The sequence below is a fragment of the Alnus glutinosa genome, chromosome 2 (assembly GCF_958979055.1).
Source record: "Alnus glutinosa chromosome 2, dhAlnGlut1.1, whole genome shotgun sequence".
Taxonomy (NCBI): domain Eukaryota; kingdom Viridiplantae; phylum Streptophyta; class Magnoliopsida; order Fagales; family Betulaceae; genus Alnus; species Alnus glutinosa.
In genome coordinates, this window is record NC_084887.1 from 39,343,697 (window position 1) to 39,362,618 (window position 18,922).

The 18,922-nt window shown below is 41.6% G+C and overlaps 4 protein-coding genes across 5 annotated transcripts; 2 read left to right on the plus strand and 2 right to left on the minus strand.

The window, feature by feature from the left end:
* Positions 1-556: 556 nt before the first annotated feature.
* Positions 557-1,731, minus strand: LOC133860630 (glyceraldehyde-3-phosphate dehydrogenase A, chloroplastic). The gene is given in 7 exon segments (XM_062296200.1): positions 557-821; positions 824-950; positions 952-1,007; positions 1,191-1,341; positions 1,343-1,381; positions 1,383-1,412; positions 1,705-1,731. Coding segments are annotated over 7 exon segments (681 nt in total). The 3' UTR covers positions 557-570.
* Positions 1,732-2,259: 528 nt separating this feature from the next.
* On the plus strand, positions 2,260-3,564 carry LOC133861440 (heavy metal-associated isoprenylated plant protein 35-like). The gene is made up of 3 exons (XM_062297233.1): positions 2,260-2,357; positions 2,530-2,608; positions 2,684-3,564. Exons 1-3 carry the CDS (start codon positions 2,334-2,336, stop codon positions 3,316-3,318), a joined length of 738 nt encoding a protein of 245 aa, XP_062153217.1. The 5' UTR covers positions 2,260-2,333; the 3' UTR covers positions 3,319-3,564.
* A 3,149-nt stretch (positions 3,565-6,713) lies between these two features.
* LOC133860130 (WD repeat-containing protein LWD1) lies at positions 6,714-8,057 on the minus strand. Its single transcript, XM_062295802.1, has one exon. The coding sequence runs from the start codon at positions 7,904-7,906 to the stop codon at positions 6,869-6,871; it is 1,038 nt and encodes a 345-aa protein (XP_062151786.1). The 5' UTR covers positions 7,907-8,057; the 3' UTR covers positions 6,714-6,868.
* A 218-nt stretch (positions 8,058-8,275) lies between these two features.
* Positions 8,276-14,508, plus strand: LOC133860129 (pentatricopeptide repeat-containing protein At3g26630, chloroplastic). 2 transcript variants are annotated; one of them, XM_062295801.1, is made up of 2 exons: positions 8,276-8,609; positions 12,389-14,508. In XM_062295801.1, exon 2 carries the CDS (start codon positions 12,682-12,684, stop codon positions 14,050-14,052), a length of 1,371 nt encoding a protein of 456 aa, XP_062151785.1. In that variant the 5' UTR covers positions 8,276-8,609; positions 12,389-12,681; the 3' UTR covers positions 14,053-14,508. The 2 variants fall into 2 exon arrangements, with proteins under 2 accessions (XP_062151785.1, XP_062151783.1); XM_062295799.1 differs by having other exon boundaries at positions 12,395-14,508.
* Positions 14,509-18,922: the final 4,414 nt, after the last annotated feature.

Sequence of the window (18,922 nt, forward strand, 5' to 3'; positions counted from 1 at the left end):
TTTTTTTTTTTTTTTAAATAATACAAAGGAGTTGTGTACAAAGTGTGTACAACAAGCATTACTCGTTATGTTATTGCTCACTGTAAAAACTTTTAACGGAAGGTGTGATTTGATGTTGGTACATACTTTAAAGGAGTGATTTAATGTATTTTAAACCTTAAGAGAGTGATATGAGAAAAGGTCAAACTACATGCACATCTGCACTATTCCCCCCCTCCCATATTTTACAAGATTGAGAAGCTTCATTAGCTTTCAAAATGCGTATCCATGATTATTAACAGGGTCTTTCAAGAGTTGTACTCGAAAATTGTAAAAACAATGGAAATAAATGCACAAGCTAATATAGAACAAGAACCATTACATAATATGACACCCGAGATAATTTGAAGTGACTCTTAGCAGATGTTCAGCAACTCTGTTACCAACTAAAGACCGACAACAAGAGATTTAAAAAGACATGCTTTGGACCTTAATATGAAAAGAAAAATGGAAAGCAATTCCGAAAACAAAGAAAAAAGTGAGAGAGGCAAAAATAGAGACATCATTGCAGATGATGAGCACTGGTTTGAATTACTTCCAGTTGTTGGCAACAATGTGAGCCAAATCCACAACCCTTTGAGAGTAACCCCACTCATTATCGTGCCAAGTAATTACTTTGACCATTGTCAATGAAGAGCCAACTGTTGAAGATACGTCAGTGCACCTAACATCAACCGAAACAAGGGGCTCCTTCGCAGCTTTCACCTCTTGGGCAAAGGTCTTCTTAGATACCTGGACAACCACGGACACATTTGGAGTAGGCACACGCAGGGCGATGCCTTGAGTTTGCCTTTAAGAGTTGGGAGGACAAGGGCCATGGTCAAAGCCTTTGCTGCGCCTGTTGAAGTGGGAACAATGTTTAGAGCAGTAGCTCGTGCACGCTTGAGGTCATGGTGGCTGGCGTCAAGTAGCTAGCCTCTGGTCACTGGTGTGCGAGTGAGTGGTAGTCGTGGTGCCCTTGATGATGACTGTCACATATTTATTTTGCAATTCTAGCTATTATTATTATCATGTTGGTATAAATAATTGCTTCTGAGAAGTGGTAATACAGTTACAGAGATTAATTAAGTCCCATTGAACACTTGAGCGCATTTGTGAAGTAACAAGTATAGGTAAAACGGTATATAGGATTAGGATTGATGGCATGAAACATAAATTGCCCAACTTCTGGTCAAGAACCTTGACGAAGGGAGCAAGGCAATTAATTAGTATTTTAGTGGTGCAGGAAGCATTGCTGATATTGGGCTTGTCTGAGTTGTAGGCGTCTGCATTGACCCCTACCACGTAGGTAGGGATGTCACCCGGCCTTGCAAGGGTTAGTGATGATCACCTTCTTAGCGCCCTGCCTCAATGGGCTTGCCCGCGCCCTCTCTCTATTTAGAGTAATTCTACGTGCAAGACTTTTATTCTCTCTTATTTGCAAATATGACATGACTTTGAAAATTATTATTGCATCAAAATTCAATAGAAATTTATCTCAAAATCAAGTAGGAGAGGAGAGGAGGTTACACTTACGGTGGATGCTTGGGAGTGACTCATGAAAGGAAGAGAGGATGCATGGGATTTTTGGATGGCCACTCAGAGTCTCATTCAACGAATGGCTGTGGTTTATGCTTTCGTGTCTGTGTCCCCCTTCCTCTTCAGTCTTCACCACTAGTCCACTACCAGTCTACTATACTCTCCTATTTCCATTTTTACTTAAAAAATTATATACATCCATATATCCACGTGTACGACCCTCAATTCTCTCGGAGTAAAGTAAATTTCACCCCTCTTGTTTTAGAGGAAGGTGTTTGATTGAATGAGAATTACTTTAGCGATGATAAACAAATAAGTCTAAAGAAAGGCAGTGCTAGGTAGACCGAATAATGGGGACTAGCAAAAGAAAAAAAGAAGAGACCGATTATGGGATCCTTGTTGTCATTACTCAGCCCTCAATTAAGAAAGGAATGATTGATTTGTTGCTCCAGTCCATGTTTCTTCTGCTTACGGAGAAAGCTGTCTCAGTCTCCAATGCTTTTTTGAGTTGGAACAACATAACAGATACGTACGGATGTATATTATAATAGAGAAAAAGGAAGGGCCATTAAACATGGTCCGTTATTCTATGTTTTTTGGTGCTTATAAATGGAGCTTGCCCATCCAAGGATTAATTGCGCAAACACCTGTTAATTTCACTTTCTTGATTTTACTGTGGGTTCTTCTATATATATATATATATATATATATATATATATATTCAAGCCTTTTCACCTCCATCTCCATCAGAAAACAGTGCAGCCAGGAAATTAAACATGGCAAAGCAAGTAGATTTACAGGTGTTGACGCACGACAATGATCTATGTTTCTTACAAGTGCTTTGTCTCTTCATCTTTTGTTCTCTCTTATTTTTCCATCCACAAATTTTCACTTCACTTGTAAGGTCTGAAATTACATTGGATTGACTTTTTGTTTTTTTTTTTTTTGTTTTTTTTTTTTTTTTCTTTCCAGAAACTTGAGTTAAAGGTTTCTGTCAACTGCTGTGATGGTTGCAAGAAGAAAGTTAAAAAGGTGTTACAAAGCATTGAGGGTAATAAATTCGTTTCTCTTGCTCTTTACACTATCCTGCCCTGCTCCTGCTAATTATGGAAAAACACAATATCAGGTGTTTTGAAGACAGAAATCGACCCTTTGCAGCCCAAAGTTACAGTCCTAGGGAATGTGGATCCACAAATTTTAATCAAGAAGCTTCTGAAAGTTGGAAAACAACCAGAGGCGTGGAAGAGCTATGGGAATCAGAATGCTGGAAGGGAAAAGAAAGAAGCAGAAATGGCAGTGACGAATGAGAAAGGAAAGCCAAAAACTGGAGGGTGTCAGCAAGAAGAGTGCCCAGATTCAAATGATAAAATTAAAGTGAGCACAGATGGTGGGGATGGAAACAAAAATATAGCTGTAGAGAAGGATCAGAAGGAGAGGGAGGGCAGTGTAAGTAGTTCTAGTTCCCAAGTCGTTAAGAAGGAAATTCACCCGGAAGTGGAAGTGAATTGCACCGGGTATACAAGCTTGTTGCATGATAGAGGTAATGTTAAGACTCTGACTCATACCCAATGTTATAACATGGTCGGGCCCTCTGTGATCACCCTGCCCTATTATGCAATACCTTCACATATGGCTCCCCTCCTACCAACTTGTTATGGCGAGGAATACTACAACTGTGGAAGGCCAATCTCTCAGCCACCAGCAGCACGAATTGGGGATTATTTCAGTGATGAGAATCCCGTGGGATGCCACGTGATGTGAGACCATCCATCGCTGCGGCTCAAAATCATTTTAAGAGGGAAGTTCGGGAGCTAGTCTCTTTTGAAGTCTACAACTCCACATTAATGAGAGCTAAAATGGGGGAAGTTGGCTAGTCCTTTTTGTAGTCTAAATGCATGACCAGTTTTGCTTCTCCTTTCTGGATAGTTAGAAACGTAATTATGCAGATTAGTCAATTGTTATAATGAATTCTTGGCTATCATTTTCCTTCTTATTGCGTTGCTTCACTTAAAGTGGTATATTTATGACTAGCATTCTCCACCTTTTAGTGTTCCTCCCCCTTTCCCCCATAATCCATATCCCACACCGTTGAAAACAAGCAAATTTTTAGTTTCTGTTGCCCCAGCGTCGAGTTCCCTCACCTATTTAACATAGGCAATGGCAACTTGCAATTATTATTTTATTTTATTGTGTGAAAACCTGAACTTTTTTGGGAGAGGGTTGTCTACCGACTATGAGAAAATCGTTAGCTATATTTACGTTATCATCCCAAAATAATTAGTCAAATTGGAAATTTACTAGAATTACTTTTAAAGCTCAGTTTTACTTAGTAAGCAAACAATGTGGAACTTAACACCCATGAGTGTGCCTTTATAAACTATACACTATGTGAGCTACTCATCTTCTCAATATAGAACCAACATGTTACAAATTTCACTTTAACAGCAATGTGGTATTGATGCACTGCATGACATGACCTTGACAGAAATGTTATGAGTTTAAGAGAAAAAATTTGTAATATCCCGGTTTCATATTGGAAAGATGAGTAGTTCACATGAAATAATGTTTAATCTATAAAGACATTCATAAGTGCTAAGTCTCACATTGCTTACTTAATAAGTAAAACTAGGTTTTATAAGTCCCACATTGATTACTAGGTGTGGCTAGTGCTTTATCATGGGCTTGGCAAGTCCCGTCAAGACCACGTCATGAAGTGCTATAATACCACAACATTACAACCTCGCTCTGACCACATCAACGGCATCATTACCTCCTACATGGGCACTCTATTACAAAAGAACATATAAACTAAAAAAGGCCCACGGGCTGGAATAGTGCATATGCTGTTATTTCAATGGAGTCGAACTTGAATTATGAATTTATGACCCTCCTTTTGATCCCCAAGGTAGAAATTCTTTTAACTGTATACAAAGAAGAACATTTGGTATGATATTCTTGAATATGCACTATTAGATTAGGTCAGTGTTGGTAAGCAAGGTTGCAGCAAACACAAATCATATATTCTTTACCATACACCTTATACAAGCATTATAGGGCATATTGACCTATAGTATTCAGGAAGTTCATGTTTTATAATAAACTATTATGTTATTTAATAGATCGCTATACGACTGCCATATAATTAGGATGACATGACAATAAAAATCAACCTTTAAATCAGCAAAGGCTTGTACAAAGAAATAAATAAACTAAAATCAATGGCTAATTTTTACTATCATATCATCTCAATTTGAAGACAGTCGTATAACAGTCTACTAAATAACATTTTTCTTATGCTTTAGTTCTAAAAGTTTAGAACAATCCATGAATCAACCATAAATTTATTATATTCACTAATGTTTTGTGAATTTTTTTAGTTGTAAGAAACATTCAAATTTTACGAGGAGACACATGGAACTTAGGGATAACCAAAGTAGTGTTGTTGGTCATGGAAGATATACTTTGTTACCAACGTCTCAGTTAATAGGGGAGAAATGCTACTTTACATTCTCTTGTTCTTTTTTCATCATTCTTCGTTGATGTGGCATTGGCAATTCACTATTGGATTTTTTTTTCTTCTAAATTAAGATTGATCTACAAATGTATTGAAGCGGAGAAGGATACGAGAAGGACAAAGAGAATAATAAGTAGCATATCTCTTGACAGGGTAGAAAAAGTGGTAGAGGTGCAGCAGCACTGTACTGCTAGTCAAGGTAGCTAAGCTTTGAACTGCTAGTCAAGCTAGCTAAGCTTTGAAGGACAGAGTAATATAGTAGGAATTGTATAAATTTCAAGATGTACCAACATAAATCATAGCAGTTGCCAATACTATGATTACTACTCTACCAATTTAGTATCGACGAAAGAGAATGATAAAACAATTGCTCATGTGAGAATCATATCACCCATTAAATCCTGGCATCCAGTTTCTGATTCACCAGTTCAATAAATACTCATTATACTGAAATATTTTGAGAAGGAGCATATAACTAACCACAAAGACGGGAAAAAAAAAATTACTCAAAGACAGCTTGTTTTGCAAGGCAAGTGATGGTTGAATGTGACATCTATTAGGGATGAACTTCCATATAAATTAACATGGCAGACACGAAACTTTTATATAAAGAGAGAGAGGCCAGTTCAGAAAGAGGAAGGAACATATCCACTACGTTCCTTTATATATTCAAGAGGCCAGCAATTTTGAAGAAATAGTTCCATCAGCAATCACAAGGAAGCAAGGTTACCCATCATAGTTTTCTCTCTCTCTCTCTCTCTCTATATATATATATATATATATATAACATCATTACTCAGAAATCTGAAGATCCTTGATTGTCTTCCTTAACCTCAACACTTGTCATATTTACGGATGCATGGATTTCTGATAACGACAAACCACAGTGAGAGATATGCAATTAAATATCTGGCAGACCGCAGATTTAGGTCCCAATTTAGGAGTACTTAGATCACTGAGCTGCAAGCCATCTTAGACAAGCACGAAGGTTGAAGGGCATTGTTATATGTCCAGCCAACCAATATAGCTGAACACAATGCCTTAGCTAAAAACTGTGTTCAGCCTTCTTTGCCTTTTTGCCCTAACAGTGATGATATTGTTTCTTGTCTGCCATGTTAATTTATATGGAAGTTCATCCCTAATAGATGTCACATTCAACCAGCAAATTGATCACCATCGAATATTGTTTTTATTCATCAGGTCCCTCTCTGCGGCCAACTTGATCTTACATTGTCCTTAGGCCTTAGGTTACTGTATCATGGATCTCCACTTCATATGAGAAAACCATACTAAATGACTCTAGTATAGTCAGCTAATGCGTGCTACCTCTAAGGTTTTGGAAATTACATTCCTTTTCAAATGCATACAATCAACCCAATACTAGAGACTTCTCTGGCTGCTCATCCATTCAAATAACATCTCAATAGTGTCACAGAGTACTAGAGAAAGCAAACGTTTTGGATTTTGCAGGGTAGACACCCAAGAGGAAACAAGCGAGTTGATTCTTGACCAGATTGCATCGCAAAACTTATATGTCCTTAAAGTCCTAAGATTCCTTGAATCTTTGCATCCAAAATTAGCATCAACATCCAAAACAGTACTAGCTATCTCTGAGTAATACAGAAACGTCATGCAGAGCAGCTTAATAGGCAAACTACTAATAATCATTGGATTTGAATCCAAAGGACGAACAGACAATTGAAGGCAAGGCATAGATCGTTCTTATCGCAAACTCAACCTCGCTATGTAATGGACATGGTAAGTTAAAGAAAGAAAAAAGAAAAAAACGAGTACACATCATACCCTAAGTATCTGAAGCTTGGTGGAGAAAGCAATGGCAACCCAGTCGGGCTGGGACGAGGACCATTGCAGCTGCTCGATCTCTGCCCCGGCGGTATACGCGAGAATGGGATCCAAGCCGCCCTCGACAGGCTGGCCCATGGAGGACAAGTCCCAAATCAAGGCCTGGAAATCGTCGCCGGCCGTGCAGATGTGGCAGGAACTGTGGGGAGCCCAGGCAATGGCATTAACGGAGGCCTGATGCCTCTGCAATTCGACGACGGGTAGCGTTGGGTAGCGGATGTCGAGGACGACGACCTTGGCGCTGTCCATGATGATGGTGGCCATATATCTGGGATCCTGCTTGTTCCAGCCGAGGCGGACCAAGGGGGTGTCAGGCTCGGAGCTCTCGTAGATGATGGTGGAGTGCTCCTTGTCACGGAGATCGAAGACGCGAACGGAGCCGTCGGCGGAGACGGAGGCGAAGACGCCGACGCCGCCCCATGCGATGTCGTAGACCTCCTTGTCGTGGGCAATGAGCTGGGTGTCGACGATCTCGCGCTCGATGTCCCAGATGGTGCAGGTGGTGTCGATGCTGGAGGTGCCGATGCGCTTGGGCTCGGCCTCGTTCCAGTCGAAGGAGGTGAGGGGCCCACAGAAGTCGCTGTTCTTGTTGCCGTTGAGGAGGCTCTTGAGCTCGACGCGGTGGTCGTCGGAGATGCGCCAGACGCGGAGGAAGTCACTGGAGGTGGCGAGGAGGTCGGGCTTCTGGCACTCCTTGTCAGGGATGAAGATGGTCTTGGTGGGAGGGTAGGGGTGCTCGAAGGAGAGGTTGGGGTCGGAGCGGATCTCGCCGTTGGAGTCGTCCAGCTGAACGATCTCTACGCGGTTCGGGTACTGGTCCAGGTGGCTGGCTATGGCCAGCCGGTACTTCTTGTCGCGGCGGACGCTCCAGTTCATGGCGAAGATGTGCCAGGGTGCCTCGTACGTGTATATCTCCGACCGCTTCTGCTGCTCGTCCGAACCATCCTGAGTCGGATCGCTACTCGCCCCCATACTCCTCTTGACTGAAATTCCAATTGTACGTCAAAATAGCTTGGGGAGAATCACAGCGGTGGAGAGGGGCCAACGTCAACGGAAGACGGAACCAATGAATTGGTGGTCTCGCTCCTGAGGCCTGGCTGGTGCGTGAATGTGAGAGTATGTACTACTAGCTACTCTCTACTCTCTACTGTCTACCGGATTGACCGGTTGCATCAGGGCCGTCCATTCGGCCTATCCACGGCCACACGCTCTCTCGAGAGAAGATGGAACAAATGTTATCCTCCGATCCAAACGAAAAAAGAGACGGCAGATGGATAAAACTTTCCCAATACCCACCAGCTTTTCCTAATTTAACTAATTTATTGTCTCTTTCCAATTTTCCTTTAGGATTAGGAAGAACGATTTCCTCCAGTAGCTATGATCCTGCCCGTTTCGGGAGTCCCGCAGCAGAAAAAAAAAAAACCATAGACTTAACAAAGCCTTTTTTTTTTAAAAAAAAAAAAAAAATTTATTTCTCCTCCTCTGGATAAGCAATTTGAGGAAGAAAAGGAACACACGAGGCTGGAGCCCGATATTATTTCTTTGGGGCTTGAAATTTTCTCACAATCCCATCCCTGTCCAGTGCACCCTCCAGTTACACTTCTCTTCTCTTCCTTGTCTCTCACTCTCTTCAGCCGTAGTGGTAGGCCGGTAGCGTCAACAGAAGAAGACAGAGGTAAATTCCTTTTTTATTTTTATTTTTTTGCCTTTTCTTTTCTTTTCATTATTTGTCTTTCCATTAATTAGCTCATTGTGACCGACGTATTTTTCTTTTTCAAAGTACATAAAAACAGAAACAAACCAAACTAAACCACTACCACGGGGTAGGTCTTTCCCGCTAACAATTTGGATAGAAGGGATAGGGATAGGGGATATGGGAATGCGGCCAGGGAAATTTCTGGATGCGGCCCATTATACTGCATAGCGGGCGCAGAAGATTGTTGACTTTGTTAGTTCTCCAATGGGAAAATGCTGGGATAAAGTTGATTGGATCCAAGGTAAGGGAAAAAGATCATCTAGTCTTGGATAATATTGGGGTGTTGAGGTGCCAGAATAACAACCTGTGAGTCACCTTCAAAAATGAAATGTCCAAGATTGAGAGAAGCTGCTAAGGATGCAGCTAAGAGAGCTGCCAAGGCCTCAACCAAAATTTGGATGGCAGGAAGAGCCGATTTGAGAAACCACCAAAAATACTCATTGTATAAGAGCGAATTGCAGCAGCCATAGATTTGATGATAACAATCCTTCCAGCTTGAGATAGGGTTTTGGTACTCCAACCTTCTACTTTGCTTAAGACCTTGTCCAGAACATCTTGAAATGCTGCCTTCCTTGATCTGCCAAAAAGGATGGGGAGGCCAAGGTATCTGAAATTTGAAGGAGTGGTATTTGTGTACAATAGGAATCCAGACAAGATTTGATAGAGGCTGCCTTTGAAGAAGTAGCTTTAGCAAAAATTATGAGACCATCTGCAAAAAGATGGGTTGTGAGAGTGCAGTTTGTTTAACCTTCAGGGGTGAATACACGAAGTGACACACTGCCTTGGAGGGTTTCGCGTCATTAAAAAAAAAGAGAGTGCAGTTTCTTGCTATTTTGATTCCCTTTAGAAGACCAAGAGTTCTTCCCGTTGAAAAAGCCGATAGAGGACTTCAGTGCCCAAGATAAAGAGAAAGGGAGACAAATGATCCCCTCGGCGTAATCCTCTAGCTGGGGTAAAGAGACCAAATGGGCTATCATTAATCAAAATGGAGGAGGGGGAAGTAATACAGATACGGACCCAGTTGGTCCTATGGGTTGGAACCCAAAGCCTTTTCCACATCTATCTTGATAGCCATAAGTCCTCCTCTCCCTTTTTTTTGGACTTTAGGTAGTGAAGAAACTCGTAAGCTAGAATAGAGTTGTCTTGGATATTTCTAGAGGGAACAAAAGCATATTGGAGAGGAGATATAAAATGGTGGAGCAGGGATTTGAATCTGTTAGCAAGTATTTTGGAGATGATCTTGAAAGAAATGCCTAGAAAAAAAAAATAGATTTTATTTCCGTTTAGAGTAATGAAAGTGTGATTTTTCTCTTTCAACAAATGATTTTTCTTGAAAAAATCCCAAATACTATGAAGAACAACATTCTTAACTGTGTTCCAATACTGTAAAAGAGGGCAGTGAAGCCATTAGGACCTAGAGCTTTTGTAGAATGAAGGCTGGTAAGAGTTTGAAAGATCTCATTTTTTGAAGGGATGGAACAAAGAGATTCATTTTCTTCTGGAGAACAGAGTTATCAAAAAGATTAAGCATATCATTTGAAATGGTGGGGGAGGAAGAGGTAAAGAGAGTTTTGAAATGATTTACAAAACAGCTGCCAATAGCAGGCCTATCAGAGATCCAAGCCCCAGAGGAGACTTTGAGCAAATCCACTGCATTCCTCCTTCATCTGATTAATGTGGAGGTATGGAAGAATTTAGTGTTTGAATCCTTGCAGGTGAGCCAAGTTTATCTGGATTTATTCTTCCAGAGAATTTCTTAATGAGGAGTTCTTCCAGCTCTTGTTTGAGAAAAATTTCTTCAGCAAATGATTGAGGTGTTGGACTGGATTTTTGGACACAATCAATCTGGATGAGAATAGAATCTATCTTCTTCTGAATGTGGCCAAAATGATGAGTATTCCATTGCTTTGGAGTTGTTTTGGTGAGCTTGAGTTTTCTTGACAGAGAGAAAGCAGGGGAGCCTACTGTAGAGATGTCCCAAGTTGCAGCAATAACCGAAGAGAGCCCATGGGGTGGATTAATCTGAAGGGAGGGTGGGATTTGGATAGTGGGCTTGTGAGGGAGGAGAGTCCTAGTGAAGGGAAGGGATTGGAATTGGGCTGGGTGTTCAATGAGGGGAGGCTCTGAAAGATCCTGTATTTTGGTGATGGTTGAGTCCAACAAGGAGAAGGGGGTAGAATAGTAATCTTGGGTTGAAGCTGGATTTGAAGCGTTAAATGATTGAGATACTCCCGCCAAAATCAAAGAGTCATGTGGTCTACCTGCAGAAGGAATGATTGATTTCTTAGGAGATTGCGTGGTTGAGGAGGTTGTTGAAGAAAACATGGCAAGCTCTGATCCAGACGATGAGGCGGTTTGGTGAAGCAGTGCCACTTGGAGAGATCTGCTAGCTGGAGCGTTGTGAGAGGATTCCATGCGTCCATAAGCTTGTGAGACAAGTAGATCTTGTTTTTGACAAGGGACGAGTTGTAGCTGGGTTAACTCCGCTCCATGTAAGGTGTCAACAACTACTTCAATCAGGAGTTCCATCGGGCCTTTAGATGAAATACTAGGGCCGGTTGATTCCTCTTGACCCACCAGAGAAGACCTTGGACTAGAAAAATTAATAGCTTTGTGAGAGATGCCATACTTCTCTGGAGTCAAAGGAATAGGAGGCGCTGGGCATGAATTTTGTTTGTGACCTATAAGGCCACAAAGCATACAATAATCCGCAAGTCTCTCATATTTGAATTGTATCAAGATAGATTGTCTTCCAGGCCGAGGAAGATGAAAACCCAGGACAAGCGGTTTTTGAGGTCAAGCTCCACCCGAATCCGAAAGGTGACGGCGGCGGATAAGACCAAAAGTACTACCATTTTCTACTTCCATCAGATTTCCCAAGGCTTTCCCAATACGAATTGCATTTGGTATCATATTTTGCAAGGGCAACCCATGAACTTGAATCCAAAAAGGGCATAAGTGAAGGTCCACTTCATCGATTGTGAGATCAGGGGACTAAGGCTTGAGTATTAAAAGGGAGCCTCTGATATTCCACGGTCCTTGGAATAAAATATGGTCTAGGTGGGAACGTTGAGGGAGAGAAAAAAGATATTTGTTTGGCTCTAGAACCTCAATAACCAGAGGGTCAACAAAATCCCAAGCTTTGGTGAGGGTAGCTCTAACAAATGTTGAGAGGTTTTATGGCTAGAAGCTTACCAATAAAATCGTAAGATTCATTATTTGGGTGTTCCATAGGTAAGGAGTCCAACGGAGATGGATCATCCCAACCTAAAGCTTCTATGTGAGAAAATCAGGTCTTGGAGATCAGGATGAGTAGCATCCACGGAGAAGAGATGAAGAAAGAACATAAGGGGTGGAAGCACTAGAGAAGACAAAGTCTTAACAAAAATCTATCCAAAAAGGAAAGATGGCAGGAGCTCAGAGAGAGAGAGCGAGGAAATATTTCCTTGTGTGTATATGTGACCAATGTATTTTATTTTGTCGGAAAAAAATTCACATAAATCATACCATCTGCTATATTCAGCGTGTCTTCTTATTGATGCATTGATCTCTAAGATATTATTATTTGAGCATTGTGGCATGGTTCCTACCATTTCATAGCGAATTTTGTTTAGGCTAACAATTAAACCTTTCGTTATAGGAAGGTTGTCTGTTGCTTTAAAAGCCGCTTTCCCTTTGCTTAATATTCTTCTTTCTAGATGCAGGTGTTGGGTTGGGTTCGGAGTTTGCACAAAGAGGGAAAAAGAATTGAAATTAGTTCAGTTGCGTGCTGTGTTATGTTGTGGTGCCTTTTCCTAACATCACACCTTGCCGCAGCTTAAAAAGTTTCTTGTTTTTCAATCTAGTGGTCTACCATTTCTCTATTGTTCCAGTTGGGGGATTTCACTTCGCATAGTCCAAAGCACAAATTCCTTTTTCTCATTTCAACTTGGCAATACTTTGGTCAGTTGTTGCAGAACACGCTAGCTCAGCTTGATCGAACCCAGGTATAATGGTTGCATGCCTTTCATGCACTTCTGATGCTCTTCCCAAAAGAAACCCACTCCCAAGCTCTAGAATACACTTTGGTTCGCAGGAAGCTTTCATCTCCCTCCAAAAGTGCACCACTTTCAAACAGCTCAAGCAAATCCATGCAAAGATAGTTCGCCATGGACTATCTCATGATCAATTACTTACTAGGAGGCTGCTTCACCTTTGCTCTTCTCACGGAAAAATGGACTATGCCACTCTTTTATTCCATCAAATTAAGGGTCCTCTCACCTTTACTTGGAACGTAATGATTAGAGCCTATACCTTCAATGGCTGCGCACAACAAGCGCTTCTTCTGTTTAACCTTATGATATCCCAAGGCTTTCCACCCGATAAGTACACCTTTCCATTTGTTGTCAAAGCTTGCAGCACTACTTCCGTAATTGGTCCAGGAAAAGTGATTCATGGGCTAGCTATCAAAACTGGTAGTTTAGGAGATATGTTTGCGCTAAACACTTTGATGGATCTTTACTTCAAGTGTGGAAATGTAGAATATGGGTGTAAGATTTTTGAAAAAATGCGTGTCCGCAATGTGGTTTCATGGACTACCATGGTTTCTGGCCTTGTTGCTTGTGGTGAAGTAAATGCTGCTAGAGGACTTTTTGAGCAAATGCCGACAAAAAATGTTGTTTCATGGACAGCAATGATTAATGGGTATGTTAGAAATCGACCTGAAGAAGCATTTGAACTTTTCTGGAGAATGCAGCTTGATAATGTGAGGCCCAATGAATTTACACTGATTAGCTTGTTGAAAGCTTGCACTGAGATCGGGAGCCTCAAGATGGGTAGATGGATTCATGACTTTGCTCTCAAGAATGGGTTCAAACTTGGGATTTTCCTTGGGACTGCTCTTATCGACATGTATAGCAAATGCGGTAATTTAGAGGATGCAAGGAGGGTGTTTGATGAGATGCAAATCAAGAGTTTGGTTACTTGGAATTCTATGATCACTAGCTTGGGTGTGCATGGGCGTGGACATGAAGCCATTGGTCTTTTTGCAGAGATGGAGAGGGCGAATGTACGGCCAGATGCTATCACTTTTGTAGGTGTTCTATGTGCTTGTGTACAAACAGAGAACCTGGAAGAGGCTCAGAGATACTTCAAATGTATGGTTGAGCACTATGGTATCACGCCTGTTCTAGAACATTTAACGTGTATGATTGAATTATATAGTCGAGCTGATATGTTAGATGAGGTGTGCGAATTAGTAAACGCCATGCCAGCGGAGCCAAAGGACAATATACTGTCTGCATTGTTGCGGGAAAGTAAGGTTTATGGTATTGCTAATATGGAAATTTTTTTACAGAGGCATGCTGGGAAGTTAGATTGTTAGAATATTGCGATACGTGCCCTTCCCCCCTATACATCGGCTTCGGATTTTCAAGTGGGAGTCCTTGTGCCTAGACAAATAAATTGTTTCTGTTTACAAAAAGGCCGAGCTTCATGCCAAGATGCTATAATGAATATAATCATGATGATAATGATGACAATGAGAAACGTGAATTTCTTCCTTGGTAAAACGAAAGAGGAGAATTTACAATTGTTATATTATTTTCCATATTAGAATATTTTTAATGTTAGGCTATCGTTCATCTTTAAGCCTTGTTTTAGTTTCCTTTTAGGCCCATCATAAATTTCCTACCTTATTTAGCCTACATTGCCTTAGCTTCTCTATAAATACCATACATTGTAAAACAATTTATATAGTTTTATACAATAAAGATGTAGCCCAAAAGGCACTTCACAGTGGTGGATGTAGGCCTCCAAGGTCGAATCACTCCAAAATTCATTGTATTTTTTCTCTCTCTTTGCTTCCGTTATTTCTTCCTTATTTTATATTTAACATGAGTTTCTAGATATCAAAGCCACCAATCTTGGTGCCTCTTGTAAGCCTCATTTCTCTGCCCGTGCAATTTCTCATTTAAGCATTTTCTTGGTGTTTTTCATTGAGAAAGAAGAATACCAAACACTTCGTTGAGATATGTTTTGCACTTGAAGGAGTTTGGGAGTTCATCTAACGTTGCACGCACCTCTAATTGCTTCCACGCGTTGCCCTATGCCTTTGTTGTTGTTGTTAGTATTTTCCCGATCTTTCTTGAAGCTTATTGTGAAAATCTAAATCCAAAATCATGTTTTAAAGGTACAAATCTATCGATATGTGGAAGCCCCAATACCAATGGATGCATAACGCGTCGTCTCACTCTGCCATCAGGTCCCTTCTAGCAATACAACCACCAAAATTGGTTTTTCACCTTCTGTTGGTGAAATAATCAGCCCCAAAGACACGTAGGCCTAAAGTAGTATCGGGGGCCGAGCCCATCGGGTCGGTCTGTCCAGATTAAACTTAAGTACAGGACCTGTCGTTATCTTCAAAAAGACTCATATCCCAAGTATATCGAGATAGACTCATATCCCATCAAATATGAGATAAAGTAGCTAATAGTATGACATCAGATGAAGAGGTAGTGTCCTATTCAGTTTGGACTCTACTACCCAATTCAAATTCAATGAAGATAAGACAAAAGACTCCTAATCAGATTATGCTCCACGCACTCCAGCAGTTTCATAATTGTGGACTGTGAGCCTATAAGTAAGACTACAACGTCAGGTATTTTAAAACATGTATATTTTCTAAGTTCTGAGATTTTAAGTACTCCTGAAAAGTCAATAAGTTTGTAACTGAATTAGGCATCGGAGTGGGGGTATGGTTGGCATCCTCGACAAGCCGTTTATTATTTTGCAGATTACGAGAAGAGCAAATATCAAGGAAGGTTGATGAATCACAAGACGACACGTCACCGTACTGGAAACTGTACCAACAGTTTGGCGCCGTCTGTGAGAACGATGAATCGTTTCTTGCAACAACAAAAAAAATCCGCAACGGTGACTGCGCAATCAAAATTAAATTTGAAAATGTCTCTTCGTCAATAGAGAGATCTTCAGGATTAAGGTGCAATCCGTGTCAAGATAAAACAAAAGAAAATCTGGAATGTGGGTTGGCACAGATCTCATGGCTATTTCACGATTTGGGCTTTTCTTCGATCTCGATCAATCCACGGCTTTAGAAGAAATCAAGGGTTAGAAGAAACCATGGAGACCCAGATTGGCATCCAACTAGCCACACCGAATTGGTGACTTACCTTCCTCAGGTAGTGGAAAAATCAAGACAAGTCTCCTTCAGGTCAACAAATCGGTATTACCCTCATCAACAAGAGAACACAAAGCAGTATGTTGCACCCTCAATTGACTCCATCTTATCGGTCGCACTCATGGAGACCCAGAACCTCCAACCTTCGACGATTTTTGTGCATCAAAGAGAGAGGTACAGGGGCGTGAAAAGCTCGGTCTGTGGCCAGTAGACCCAAACCAGAATTCTGAGGTGGATCCATCCACAACGATGTACAACTCAATTCCAAATTGAGCCATTAGATTTCAAAAGGTTTGGTGCCCATGATCCAAATAGCTGAAGGCTTGGCAAAGTGCAAACGATGGGTTCGGTCTCACTGGGACGGTGGAGCCCTGAACGATCTCGAGGATTCATCCCAGAAACCTGGATAGAGCCCAGTCCCGACTGTGATCCACGGGACGTCAAAGTGTTCCAGTACTGCGGGTTTCGCACAGTGGGAGGTTGGAACCCCAACGATTTGGAGATTTTCAAGTAAGATAAATGCTGATGGCTAGAAGACTCATAAACCGTGAACCTCCCTCCGAGACTCACCCAAAAAGTTCTGGACTTCCGAGGATCCAGACCTTCGAGGCAGCGGCGACTTGGAAGAGAAGGTGTTTGGATTAGGTTCCACGTGGCACGGATCGGTCGTGACCACAGGGTGTCCTTGAGCGCCGGGTTGTCATGGATCCACAAGCCCTTCAGGCCTGTGTGATGGGCGATCTTAGGCAGCAAAGTTCGAAACCAGCTTGTCTCCACCGCAAGACGGTAGTGACCTGATGAAGAGGAAGAAGCGTGGTGGGAGAACACATATGTTGCTAGTGGCAGTCGAGGAAGCGCCCTACGACATCATTCCGATGAAAGAACAGGCCGCAAGAGTTGTGCATCAGTGGATAGGAAGCGCCCGAGACTGGGAATTTCCGGAACCTCTAGAGTCTTGAAGAGAGCAGATAGTGGAGAATTTTTTAAGGAAAACCCAGAGATGCGATTGTCGGTGTAATACCGAGCTCGCATCTAGGCACTCCAAGAAGTTCTAGAAGCCTCCTCCACGAGGCCCTCTCGTCTGCAGAGCACCACGTCGAGTCCGGTTCTGGTAGGTGTAACGTCAAGGAGTGTGATGTCTTATCCGGTATCTGGGTCTTTGCATGGGCTTCCGGTGACTAGTTCACCTCGGAGGAAGAAGATGGAAACACGGTGCTGTGGACATAAACAGAATTTCAAAGTGTGGATTGTGGACACACGGCGCTGTCAAGAAGGACCCGAATCAAATAAACAATCATGTGCCAAGAGCTCGGGTCACTGCCGAATGACCAAGGCATGACTTGCTAGTTCGGTCATTCTTATGTTCAAAAGCCGGTTAAACCAATCTCGTTTGGTAATGTTCTAAGTGTTCAACATATGAATTCTAGACATGTCAAAAAAAAAAAAAAAAAGGGAAAAAGTATACTTTGAGGAGTTTTATCCCGAGGTGTCAAACCTCTGAAAAGTATGTTCCGAGGGTGTCCTACCGAGAAGAAAGTATACTCCAAGAAGTTTGATCCCGAGGTGGCCACCCTCCAAAAGTTAGATCCGAGGGTGTTTTACCGAGGAGAAAAGTTAGATCCGAGTGTGTTCTACAGAGGAGAAAAGTTAGATCTGATGGTGTTTTACCAAGAAGAAAAGTTAGATCCGAGGGTTTTCTACCGAGGCAACAAGTATGTACCGAGATGACACATACCGAGAGTATCATTCCGAGGGTACTATCCCGAGGACCCTATGCCCGAGCTTCTAGTTCCAAAGGGCACACTCCGAGTACCCCTTCAGATTTGCTATCCTTCGAAGTGCACATTCATGTGCCAAGGGACCAATCCAAACCGAGGGTCCAGTTTGAGGAACTCTCCCAAAGAGCCCCATATCGAGCGGCATGCAAGATGGGAAACTCTAAGTAAGACGGTTCATCTTCATCGAATGCACCAGATAAGTTCATACTCTTCTTTTACAAACATAATTTATGTTGAAGTAAAAAAAAATGTTGGTTCTTATTTTATCAACCAGAAAATTATATAAGCATGCACATGTACACTTTGCTGAAAATATATATGTTGATAAAATAGAATTCTTCTGCTACTGCAATAATTCATATTTGATGATTCCTGATGAAAGTCCATAAAATTTTTCGTTGGGAGTCAACCCACAAAATTGTCTCTTTATCACGGATCTTTCATCAAAAATTGGATTGTTGTACTAAGCAAAATAGACTCATGTGTTGAGACCTCACTCATGTCATGAGTACAAGGATCACAAAGTCATCCCAATAGATGACAAAAGAATATAGTGCCACTTTGCATTTTGCTGTTTGATTTTAGTATATGCAGTACTTTGTTAACCATTTTCGCAAAAAAGATACGAGGAGACAACCCCTACAACAAATCGTACAAGGAAAAGTCTCTCGGTTAGTCCAACATCGAGAGCCAAGGAGACAACCCTGCATAGAAAACAATGCAAGTCTCTCAGTTAATGTCAAAGGAAGAATAAAGCACTTCTTCATCAAACTTCTCCAAAAATGATCAAGCTACATCAACATCCACCCGACTCCCTCCCCAAAAACCACGGTCGAGTATTGGAAGGATACCCAGGGGACTATCTGCCCGACTCCCTCCCCAAAACACTCGGTCAAGTATTGGAGGGATACCCAGGGGACTATCCACCCGACTTCCTCCCCAAAAAACTTGGTCCAGTATTGGAGGAATACCCAGGGGACTATCTACCCGACTTCCTCCCTAAAAAACTCGGTTGAGTATTGGAGGGATACCCAGGGTACCTGACTACCCACCTAAGTTAAAGGTGGGAGCTCGGCAAAAGATATGGATAAAGATAAGGAGATGAAAGACCAAGCTCTCAGACTCATATCTCAAAGAAAGTATCTCGGAACAAGATATGAGGAAAAAACCTCTTTAAAAAATCAAGTAAGTTTCAAAACCCTCGGGGGTACAAGTTTCAAGTAAAGTTCTATAAGTTTCAAATAAAGTTCAAGTTTCAAGTAAAGTTCTATAAGTTT

What these genes read in the sequence shown, in the direction of transcription:
- LOC133860130 (XM_062295802.1), bottom strand. Translation starts at nt 7,906, where the DNA reads ATGGGGGCGAGTAGCGATCCGACTCAGGATGGTTCGGACGAGCAGCAG.
- LOC133860129 (XM_062295801.1), top strand. Translation starts at nt 12,682, where the DNA reads ATGGTTGCATGCCTTTCATGCACTTCTGATGCTCTTCCCAAAAGAAAC.
- LOC133861440 (XM_062297233.1), top strand. Translation starts at nt 2,334, where the DNA reads ATGGCAAAGCAAGTAGATTTACAG. An exon ending in CAAAGCAAGTAGATTTACAG is followed by an intron (nt 2,358 to 2,529) that starts GTGTTGACGCAC and finishes TTTTCTTTCCAG; the next exon opens with AAACTTGAGTTAAAGGTTTC. An exon ending in GGTGTTACAAAGCATTGAGG is followed by an intron (nt 2,609 to 2,683) that starts GTAATAAATTCG and finishes ACACAATATCAG; the next exon opens with GTGTTTTGAAGACAGAAATC.